The following is a 12,157-nucleotide window of genomic DNA, read 5'->3' as shown; positions in this document are numbered from 1 at the left end:
GCTTTTACTATTTTTCCTGATATCAATATTGTCCATGCATATTAGTTGGCATTTCTTACAACACGTTTATAGGACACTTTACATAAGCACAAGAGTTCATTTGTGCTGTGCAGGCCAACCATGTTTGATTTAAATAAGGTTTGGCAAATTATCGATGAAAGAATTCAATCAGATCGAGCTAGGTAAATAACTCAAATATATGCAAATATAAAATAAGATTCTTGGTTTCTTTGTTTGTAGATTGATATACGATCGAAATGTTGTCCCAAAAAATCGAAAACGATATATACTTTACATGAATCAAACTATAGCACACTGTACACTACCGGTACTGAGTGGAGGTCACAGGGTCAATAACCAGGTTCAAACTACCCTCTCTAGATATTTTCTGATTGTCTGATCGTTGCACGGTGATTATTTTAAATATCTTTAGAATCCTTCTATATATTGCAGCACATTAAGCTTAAATCACTGTGCAACATTAATAAGTTGACAAGTTCTTAAGTTATTAATAAGTTATTAAGATATCAAGGACAAAGTTCAAGGGTCAAAATACACTACCAGGTATCCTGACATCAACTTTAATGCTGACATATAAACTATGTGTACTCACTATATATCGCTTTAAAGAAATTGACAAAAGTTGAAATTTTAAAAAAATCAGATCTTTGAAAAAATTAACAATAAACAGAGAATCTAAGCTGATCGTTTATAATGAGGTTTACAAAATCCAGTTTCAGTGACAACTGTTCAGTAAGTGTCAAGAAATTATATGTGATTTTTTTATATTTATAAATTCTAAAAATTGATCATTTGGTCATCAATACAATGCAAACATTTCTTTCCAGAATTAAGAAAATATCCTAACTATTAAACAATTACATATTTTTTAAAATTATCAGTTTTTTCATAGTTTAAGAAATATCTGATAAAGAATAATAGATGTTTGCAACGTCTAAGTCTTTAGGTTAGTTTTAGTCAGTAAATGTAATAAGGACATGATTTTAATGTTTGTATTACATTTAATAATACATTACAATTTTATTTTCATTTATCAACACATATCAATTTTGTTTACACATAAATTATATAGATAATAAGTATTTATATAGTTACATGAATAAAATACAATCTTCCAGTTGTTAGTGTCACTAAGGTTTGATAAACATAGCACAAATTACACACATACATACATTTTGGTTACATTTTATATAGGCCTAATAAACAATTATTGATGTATAAGAACATAGCATTACATTTACACATGATAAAATTTATTAACATTTCATTATATGTGATGTTTCCTTTGTAGGCATGTAATGAAATGATCACAGAGACATGCTGTATTGGATTTTCTTTACTTTACCTCTTTTATATTCAGCCACAAAGAGGTTGTCTATGGTGTCCACACATAAACCGAATGGATTCTGTAAATGACAGTTGTCAATGTAGCGGAGGAACTGTCCATCCTGATTCAGGATGTGGATACGGTGGTTGTTAAAGTCTGCTGTCAGGATCCGACCCTGGCTGTCTGTAGTGATGCCGGCTGGATCAAATGGCCCCTTGATAGTAGAGAAAGGACCTTTGTATGTAAACCGGAGTTTCCCGGCCTGATTGACCACCACTAGTGCATTGGCCATAGAATCAGCTACACAGATATCTAGGTTTTTGTTCTCACTGATGTATTTAGTGTAATTATAATCAGATGAATAAAGAGGTTGTCCTTTGTCATTGTATTGAATTGTTTGTTTCTCTGTGGAGCCCGAGTAACGCACAACTTTTGTTTGTTTCTTATTATCAGCGATCATGACAACCAGGAGGTCACCAGAGGAGGTACTACAGACAAAGAGAGGTTTCCACCCCTGTAGTCTGATCACTGTCTGTATCTGTGTATTCTTTATTATGTTCACAGTTTTATCATCGGCATCAGTATAAACTAGTTCACCACTCTGTATCACTGCTATGTCCCATGGATCATTCCCTGACTTTGTTTGGATTGACTTCACTAGTTTACCGTGGAGGTTGTAGAGTCTCATCATGTTGTCATTACCACACGTCCATACTTCATCATCACTCAGACAGGACACATTGCATAATTCATTAAATTCTCCATACTCTGTGTTTATTTCTGTGATGATCCGTGGTAGATCAATGAGCGGTCTGTCCGGGAGAGAGGACACAGCACCAGAAGAATCCATTGCGTAGCCATGTTCTTCTGTTTTAATGGATAACGCTGAGAGAGACCCAATCTGCTGATAAATCTGTTCTTTGTTAATCTTCTGCGGAATGAATCTTGGTAAAGAAACTGTGAGTTTAGGGGGTAAAATTCTGAATTCAGCAACCCTGGATTTGTAAGTAGAGACAAGGCTGACATCATTGGAATTGAGTGATTTCTTCAGTTCAGCAATGCTCTGTTCAATTTCAGAAATACTGTGTTTGATTTCACTTTCCTGCTTATCAAGGACAACCAGGTGTTTGGATTCCATTTCATCCACGTCAGATTTCAGTTTTTTGATGGCATTGTCTATTTCTCTGTGCAAGTCTTCTCCATGTTTGTGTAAAGCTGTTGTCAATTTCTTGGAGTTTTTTTGCACATCAGCTTTCTGAACTGGGATATTAGATACAATTTCTTGGTATTTAGGAAAAATCAATTTCTCTAATTCTTGTAAATCTCTCTGTAATACTTCTTTCTTGGTTTCAAGACTTTTTAAAATTTCAACTGCTTTGTGTCCTAAATGTTCACCAGAGGAGACACACTGCACGCAAATAGGAAAGTCACATCGTTCGCAATAAAGTTCACACAATTTTTTGGAATGTTTTGAACATTCAGGTGCAAATCCCCGCTTTTTGAATGTTACCACTTTGTGTTCTTTGGATTCATCAGAGAGATGTTCCCCCACACAGGCTTTACACAGATGTATGTGACAAATGTCACAGTACATAGGGGGGCCCGGGGTCTCACAGAGATGACACCGTAACACATCCTGGGCCCAATTACGGGGGTACATGGTTACACACCTTGATAGATTTGTTCAGAGAATTCTGAAGAAAAATAACAATTCATCAGGTTAAATAAAAAAATGTTTTCAATATGAACCTATCAACCTAATTATTGTGAAGAAAATAAACCTACGGGTGAACTTTTGCGAGACTTAAAGGAAGTAAACAAGTTTGCGTTCTTTATTATGACCTTTAAATAAATTGAAATTCTTTGCTCCTTTTTACTTTATTTAGCATTAAGATATAAAACAGAATTTTCTCCCGATAAAATCTACAAACAATTGCTATATGTAACTCATTATACACCGGTTGTTTGTTTAAAAACAGACTACATACCTTCACTCTTCAACATGGAGACTCAGGTATTTTACTTCCTGGTCTGGTAGCTATGGCGCTGTGACGCGATCTGCCTGTCCGTGAGATTATCACGTGATAAAATGCAGTGGCGGATATAAGTGGACCCGTTCTCCCCTCTTGGTGCAAAATTTCGTTTTGGTGATATATTTTAAGCCTCCTTTCTATTCAAAGAAAAAAGTGTTTCGTTGTATTTCACAGTTAAACTTTTTACAGGTATGCACTTTAGAAGTACACATGTGACACATCTGTCAGTTTGTCATATCACAAACAGTACATTTGCTGAACTTAGAGTGTCTCAACTGACACAAAACTGAATAAATTATAATTTATAAATAACTCATTAAATATCCTTCTTAAGATATTTCTTGTTTAGTGGCATTGTTCAATAAACGTTCATACATGTAACAAGCAATATTTTCTTTCGATTTCTTTTCAGACCCCTCCCCCTTTTCCATATTGGTTATATTTAAAAAAAAAAAACCCACAAAAAAGACAAAAAACGACAATGTTCAAACTTTCTGTAACTGTTACAACAGTGAAAGAAGTTTCAAATCTTTCTGTTGAAAACACATCACATTTTTAGAAAGTTTAGATAGTTTCTTCAGGCAGGTAGCATCAGGGGGGCAAATTAAATCATCATGGAGTTGCCCCCCCCCCCACTTTTTTGGGAGGATGTAAAAATTGATATGAAAGTAAGGAAATGAGTGAAGTTATATACAACGCTAGCCCTCCCCCCCCCCCTGCGGATTAGGATTTTGAAGATTTTGGAAAAGATTAAAATTTCTTTTTTTTTTTTTGCTAGTCAAAAATTTTAGATGAGTCTGCCCCCCCCCCCCCCCACTTTCAAAAACGATGCTACGTGCCTGTTCTTAAGGACATTGGATCCTGCGATCAAAAGTCTCTAAGTTTTTTTCTAAAGTATTTTTTTAATATCTACACACATATCTTAACCAAAATTAAAAACAAAATTTTGGGGTCTATATGCTCCTTTCGGTGCTACGGTGTATTTAATATGAGCTTTCTGCACTGAAAGTGCAAATTGCACAGAAATCGCTTTTCCCTCTATAATTTTTTATCGAAATGAACCATGGTATCGAATACAGATTTACATTATTTAGAATTAATAAAATTAGAATTATCATAATGAAAAAATTTGCAATTTTTTCACCTTATTGATATTTTTACCTTTTTGCACTGAAAAAATACTATTTTTATTCATAAACGATTCAACGTGCAATTAAATAATTTAAAGGTCTCAAACTTTTTCTCAAATTATGACAGACTTGTCAAAAGAAACTTAAATATTCAGAAAATAAAACCAAAAGTATGGGTCTATAATGTAAATTTTGAGATATGGCATGAAATAAGCTAATTTTAGGGGGAAATTGGAGTTGATTTTTTCTTTACTTATATGAAATATCACTTAAACATGCCAATATATGTCGATAGAAATATTGAATTATTGATGAAATATGTTTTTTGAAACAACACGAAAATATACCAATGCATGAACTATCTGAAAATTTGGTCTGCACGGAAAATAAGAAAGCTAAAATTACGGTACTCTAAAACAACTGAGTTATGAAAAATGTTCATTATCTTCTTAAAAACCTTCCGCCACAAAATATAGTCCCTTACTACACTCTCTAAATATGGAATTTTTCTTCACTATTTTATTCAATAGAGTTTATTTGGCATTGTAAAAAAGGAATTTACAAGTAGAATTCATATATGACACAGAATTTTCAGACAAGAGGTGACACAAAATGGCTACCCAAAATCAGAGGATCGAACCCCTTTAATTGGAAATACGCCTGAGTATATTTTATGATTGATATTTTTACTTTTCCCAGTTCTTGAAATACGATGGACAAGTCCGATAGTAATGATTTCATGGGAAATAATATTATACATAAAATGATTGATTTAATGTCGTTCGCGGATTCACATACTTTTTCCTTCAGAGAATTAAGTTTCAAGAGCGAATTCCGTTTCCTACAGAGGGTCCATTAAGGCCTATACATGTATTTGGTAACTTATGGTGCATATGTGTTTTAACAAATCCAAAATTTCCGTGGGATTCCGGACTCCTCCTCCTCCTACTCCCCACCCCCCCCCCCCCCCCCCCCGATCAGGTCATGAAAATATATTTTTAGGGACTTAAATACTATTATATCACAAAGTTATATGTCTCTGTTCAGTACTAAATAAAACTAACTTGGTTTTACAGATTAAATAAAGTTATAACTTCTTAGAGGGCCCCGCCTTCTGACCCACCCTTCTTTATATGCGCATTAGAACATGTATATGGTAAAAGTGGATCGGTTATTTAATGGTAGAAATATACATTTATAGGAAGAATTTTTCTCATTACTGAAAAATTAATTCTATTAATTAATTGATACGTAATTACGAACTAATTAATACTAGTTATTGCTAGCTGTTTTAAATATTGCTTTAAAATGAAATATTACACTAAAATTGCATACGATTGTTTTGATATTAGAACAAGACTTATGCGCCCCCCCCCCCCCCCCTCACCAAGTGATCACTGGTCAGTGGATGTCGAGGATTATTTGCAGAAATCCGGATATTCGTTTGTCTTTCCGGATTGGGTTCAGTTGCTTTATTTCTACTTTCGATTTTAATGGAAGTGGGCGTACGTAAGCTTGCCCACAGTTTTATGACTAACTTTGTAGATCTTTGATGGAGCCAGCGATCAGAACAGTGGTGGATGGAGAGGCGTCAGAATCAGACGAAGAGGAGGAAGTCGAAGAGGTGACCTACAATATTTACCTATCCATAACGTGTTGAAAATAATCTCAGCAAGATCCGTTGAAAAAATGAATCGTCCAGTGTTGTTTATTCGGCTTGATATTTTCCCTTTAAATTCAAATATAAGATATTTTCCCTTTAACAGTTTTAAATTCAAATATAAGATTTTTCTTAATAACAGACTGCAATAAGACCGCTGTTTACATATAAATACCCACGAAATCTGCATATATATAAAAAAAAAACCTATAATTTTTTTAACTACTATCAAGGATCGTTTACATGCATAAACGTCCCTGCTGCTATTAATAATTCATGATCATTTTGAAGCATGCTTTTGAACGCCATTAGAGCATTTTCCTTTGTATGTAATTTCCCATGAAAAAAGTAATGAGTTCCTGTGTGGGAGTTGGATGGATGTTATATATCTGCAAGGTCAAAAGGGGTTAAATTGGGGGTGAGGTCTACCTCATAGACTATTTAGAAGGGAGGGGGGTTGGTGATTGACAGAGAACCTTTTTCGATGATAAAGAAAGTGCATTCTTGAATTTGAATAGATATATTTAATTAATTTAAAGGTGTTTTAAAATCAATGATAGACCTCAAGTCCTTCCTCAAAAGATCAAAGGTAAAATTAAATTCCTTCAAACTGTCTTTGCTTCTGTTAACCTAGATTACTTTTCATATCAAAGATTTGATAATTAATTTTAATAAGAATACAATAAAACAAAAATCTTAAAGCTGTAAGAATCTGACTATTTCATTTGAACCAATGTCCCAGCTTTGATCATTCCTATGATGTATAGTTAACATTAAGATGTAAAATAAATTGTCTGTAATTATTAGGTTCCTGATGTAAGACAGTCAGACCAGAACCTAGTGAATGCTGTGTCTATATCGGGAGAGGCCCTGGAGTCAGATGACGAGGGGGAGACAGACCCGCCCATCCCCGCCCTTAGAGGTACTATTGTCAATCAGCTAATTCATGCAATATCTAGAGTTTGTAAAGAGGAAAATGAAGGCAAAATTTTTTGAATACTTGAGATACCTACAATGTAATTAAATGCGTCAAATTAATATCAAGATAAAATCGCGAGAACCATATCTTGCAAATTTTAAAATCTTGTTTTTTTTCATGCAGAGTGAACTAATGAAATGAAACTATGATAACATTTGAGGTTCTTGATTTAATATTCTCTTGATTTGATACAGAAAGGTTGAATTTCAGAATTAAGTAATCGTGTTAAATAAGGAATCTAAAAAAAAAATATTATTTACATTCTGCTGTGTCATGTGTTTTTCCATTAAGTTCTGTGATCTTCAAAGCCTCTAAATGCAACAAGTACCGTATTTTTCCGACGATTAGTCTGTATTTTTTTCCTCTGAAGCAGAGTACCCGACTTATCGTCTTGTTCGACTTGTCGTAAGCTCGTAGTCAGAAATTTTTAAAAAATAGCATTAAAAACCTTGGTTTTAATCATCTTGAGTTGGCTGTGTGATTGAAAATTACGTTGAATTCACTGTTCATCGTCAAAAGTCAAATTGACGAGTTTTTTTATGACGTCACAAACGTTGAACGCTGTAAACTGCAACGTCACAAGCGAAAATCAAAGTTCTCGCTTGTGGCTGTTACTGTGGCTCTTCCATTAATATCAACTTACCCTTAGGATAAGATAGGAATTTTAAGGTATGGATCACATTTGCAGACAAGGCAAGAAGTTAAAAAATGTAAATATAAGCATTAAATCATGATTTTTTGAAGTATACACTCTCATTACTGCAGCGATGTGTGCATACAAATTTTTATAACGCGCTAACGCGCGTTACTCAATTTGTATTCACACACCACTGCAGTTATGAGATTGTATACTTCAAAAAATCATGCTTCAATGCTATAATATTTTTAATTTCAGTAATTTCCAAACTGAATAAAATTGTTTTTTAGCTCTGATTTATGCATGTACATGTACCATTCACATGAATACATTGTTTACATTGTATGCAAACTTGGTCATTCTGAGTTTGTTAGTATGCAGTGAAATATGAGGGGTCTTGTAGGTAATATATGTATTCATACATTACTTGCTATCTTTCCATGTAGGAAGGAGAAGTATAGAAAAGAAAATTAAAATTCTGCCGAACTGTGCAGAAAACAGTTGCTAAATAAAAGTCATGTTGACACGTGGTGATTCAAGATTTTTGATGTTCTCACAAATCTTGTACCCCTTTTATTCATTAATTCTGAAGGATTGTAATTGTTTGCATAATCTCTTATCTTAGTTCTGCTTGATTTAGAAACTTCAATACATGAATAGATCAAGCGGGGTTAGTGCCAAAACATATTTTCCTTATGTATGTTTTTATGTTTAAAGTAGAACACAGAGAGAGTGAGACCGGACAAGAGGAGACTGGATCTCACTCAGTGACCAGACTCTACTCTAGTAAACCAAAGTATGACAGGTAAGTAATCAATATGTACATGTACCAGGTGATGTAGATATACAGGTGTATGCAAGAATATAAAACAGAGAGAGAGAGAGAGAGAGAGAGAGAGAGAGAGAGAGAGAGAGAGATGACATTAGTACTGGATCCCATTTAATGACCAAGCTCTACTCCAGCAAACCTAATTATGATAGAAAGGTGATTATCTAAACAATAAAATCTTCTTTGTTGACTTTTGGGGGATATAAAGGTGGATGTAATAATGTAATCTATTTTATGTTATATTAACTTATATGTATCTGCTAACACTATTTGTCCACCCATGTTTTATTTGCTTGAATAGAATACTGTTTAAGAAAAAATTTCAATACAAAAAAATTGGAAATGAGAAAATAATATTGTATGCAATATGGCTTCATGTATTTGTAGATAATGTTTGTATGTTAACATTTTACTCATTGCTCGTTTTGATTTTTTTTCCAGTCTGCTCCACAAGAAGTTACGTAAGTACGAGGACCAACCAAAAAATTTTTGCCATACATCTTTTACTTAACTGCATCATCACATCATCAAATTACGTAAATGTTAGTTTAAAATTTAAAACGTTACAGTAATTTTAATCAGTTTGAATTTAAGATACTAGATATATATTGGTATATGTTGGAATTTTAAGGTCACAGCGCAAAGTCTGATGTGCTATGTAAACAATAAACTTATAATATTGAAAAGAATATTTCCATTTTGTTATGACATATAGGAGAGAAGAATGCCAGTTTGAGGAGACACTTGGTGGATTCTGTCCATCAGATGTACCTGGTGTCTGCCAAAGATCTACACAACACAAGTCTCCAACTCCATAAGTCAAAGGCTTTGATTGGGGTAAGTACATGTAGTAAACATCAAAGGCACTTATTGGAGTAGGTACATGTAGCCTACATATCAAAGGCACTTTTTGGAGTAAGTATATGTAGCCTACATATCAAGTGGACTAATTTAGGAATGTATATATACATAGCTTACAAATAAAAGAGACTTACTGGGGTAGGTACATGTAGCCGATAAATCAACTTTTTGCAGTTACATATGTAATTAATTGGGAATCAATGTTTTCACTGTAATTGTGATGGAGGCGTTTGTGTTCAGATGGACAAAGGGAGATAATTCATCAAATATGATCTGTTCATTGTTACCAGCGATGCTTTGTATTTGAAGAGTAACATTGCTTTTAGAAATTATAAAATAATTTAATACAAGTATTTTTAAAGTACATGTGTCTGGTAATTGTTTTAAAACCAAAACCCTGTAAATTGTGTTATGTTTTAAATTTCTAAAAAATTGTTAGTACAAGAAAAATCATCCAGAAAATTATCTAATGTTTAAAATAGCCAACAGGCTGTGATAACAGTTCCCCCATATTCTCCCTCATTTAGAATCTCTGTACATATTACTTTAAATGTACTACATTTGGCTGTGTATTCTTTTTTCGTGCTTTTCGCAGAATGAAGCTTCTGATAATTCAAGTACATTGCTAAATGAAATGCCTATATGTATAAGAATTGTCACATTCAGGAATACACTAATTTAAATCCACGCCATCTTGTTAAAAAACTAATTTCTGCCAAACATTGTACAAGCAAAATCTAATATGTTTACAGTATTATTAGGTTTAAAGTGCTTCTGTAATGGTTTAAGTCAAGCATTGGAGGTAGGCAGCGTAAGCCCCACTACCTTTTTGATGGTCTATGTACTTGTATATGTACAATGTATATGTTATTGTTAATAGCGAGCGCAGCTCGTCGGCGCGCAGCGCCGGCGCGAAGCGAGCTCTACCGGCAAGGCGTGTGTGAATGGAAAATTTGGACTATTTGCACATTCATTCAACGGATTTTTTTGGCGTCAGTAAATCAGACCAGTAATGCCTTGTTTTAATCGTCCCAGTAGTTCCCTGTAATTATGGTTTCCCATTTCACACTCTCACGAGAACAAGATAAAAGACTATGTACATGCATTGTAAATTTACTGCTGACACAAAGCAAAATCCATTACATAAGACTTACGGAGTTATCGTCCTTTCGAGTGACGTCACAATGGATTTCATACACATTGATCCGACAGAATTTTTCGGCGTCAGTAAATTTCGACCCACAATGCAATTCCTCAATGTCGGTCGATCTCACTAGACTGGATACCATCTTGCGAGAATCAAAGTAGAACTTTTGAGAAACAGATAAATTATGTAATTTTAAGAACATAATGCTTTTAAGTAAACAAAACAGTATATTTCGCGTATTTTTTTTTTTAAAGAGACAGACGACACTTGACTGACGTGAACTTTGACGTCACAATAAGGGGAAATTACTCTAAGTAGTAATTGTAAATCTGCTGAAATATAAATACCAAAATCTTCTCAAAATCTTGCAGAACTAACGAATGGGGACATTTCTTCAAAGATAGGAAACAGCTGTAACTTGCTCTCATTTGGATGAATGCTCACATTTATTTTATTCACTTTATTTACGGTAATTTCTAGGAATGTTTTTAAAAGGGGGCATGGCAAACATGATCATTCCAAAAATTTTCGCAAGCAAAAAGAAAAAGAAATTCTCAAAATCAGGATAATTCTAATCCGGGTGAAGAATTTGGAGGGCGTATTATGCCTTTAGCTCTTTAGCTGCTCAATAGTGTCTTTATTTTCACTTCCATTTATTCCATGCTCCCGGGGGATCCATTTTCCTTATATGATCAGCAATTTTTTTTATACGTATTTGATTTTTTTTAAACGGGGGACTCTGTGATAAGTCAATTGTTTTTATGTAAGTTTAAGAAAAATGTCTGCTGCAAGAAAAGAGGAAATATACTATAATGTACATTATGTTAAAATCTTTATTATTCAACAACATTTTATCCGAGATAAATTCTATATATAAATATAGATAACAAAATCTTATGAATTATGAATAATGAAAATTTACTGGAAAAAATAGGCATGTTTATTTTATTCTGCATTCAAATTCATTTACTTTACGTCGCTACTTTTATTTTTATTATTTTATCATAATTAAATAATTATTTTAATATCACATGCTGCGCTCGCCCCAACGGTCGCACCGCAATACATATTATTGTTCTGTATATTTTTACATGTTATAACCATTCTAATATATGTATTTGTAGGATCTCTCCCATAATATGAGGAACCTGACCAATGACTTGTTTCACTTGGAGGACAGGGTAGACATCATAACTTCCTGTATGATCCTACCAGACATCAATATTAATGTCAGTGGAACCTCAGTGTCACAATGAGAGAGAGAGAGAGAGAGAGAGAGAGAGAGAGAGAGAGAGAGAGAGAGAGAGAGAGAGAGGAGAGAGAGATAGATGAGAGAGAGAGAGAGTCTTAACTCCTTGTATGATTCTACCAGACATCAATATTAATGTCAGTGAAACCTCAATGTCTCAGAGAGAGAGAGAGTGTGAGAGAGAGAGAGAGAGAGAGAGAGAGAGAGAGAGAGAGAGAGAGAGAGGAGAGAGAGAGAGAGAGAGTTTTGTATATAGCAGTATTTACATGTAAAAATTATTTAGA

General features: G+C 33.8%; 2 protein-coding genes across 3 annotated transcripts; one reads left to right on the top strand and one right to left on the bottom strand.

Annotated features, from left to right (window-relative positions):
- Nucleotides 1-366: 366 nt before the first annotated feature.
- On the bottom strand, nucleotides 367-3,472 carry LOC128184701 (uncharacterized). Its single transcript, XM_052854273.1, has 2 exons — nucleotides 3,337-3,472; nucleotides 367-3,042 (listed from the first exon to the last, which is right to left on the bottom strand). Exon 2 carries the CDS (start codon nucleotides 3,006-3,008, stop codon nucleotides 1,329-1,331), a length of 1,680 nt encoding a protein of 559 aa, XP_052710233.1. The 5' UTR covers nucleotides 3,009-3,042; nucleotides 3,337-3,472; the 3' UTR covers nucleotides 367-1,328.
- Nucleotides 3,473-5,979: 2,507 nt separating this feature from the next.
- On the top strand, nucleotides 5,980-11,954 carry LOC128184716 (biogenesis of lysosome-related organelles complex 1 subunit 3-like). 2 transcript variants are annotated; one of them, XM_052854294.1, is made up of 6 exons: nucleotides 5,980-6,135; nucleotides 6,979-7,093; nucleotides 8,508-8,592; nucleotides 9,058-9,077; nucleotides 9,332-9,453; nucleotides 11,749-11,954. In XM_052854294.1, exons 1-6 carry the CDS (start codon nucleotides 6,064-6,066, stop codon nucleotides 11,878-11,880), a joined length of 546 nt encoding a protein of 181 aa, XP_052710254.1. In that variant the 5' UTR covers nucleotides 5,980-6,063; the 3' UTR covers nucleotides 11,881-11,954. The 2 variants fall into 2 exon arrangements, with proteins under 2 accessions (XP_052710254.1, XP_052710251.1); XM_052854291.1 differs by having other exon boundaries at nucleotides 8,505-8,592; nucleotides 11,749-11,953.
- Nucleotides 11,955-12,157: the final 203 nt, after the last annotated feature.

The sequence above is a fragment of the Crassostrea angulata genome, chromosome 5 (genome assembly GCF_025612915.1).
Source record: "Crassostrea angulata isolate pt1a10 chromosome 5, ASM2561291v2, whole genome shotgun sequence".
NCBI lineage: Eukaryota > Metazoa > Mollusca > Bivalvia > Ostreida > Ostreidae > Magallana > Magallana angulata.
The sequence above is the reverse complement of the archived record's forward strand: the minus strand, read 5'-3'. Positions and strand labels throughout refer to the sequence as shown.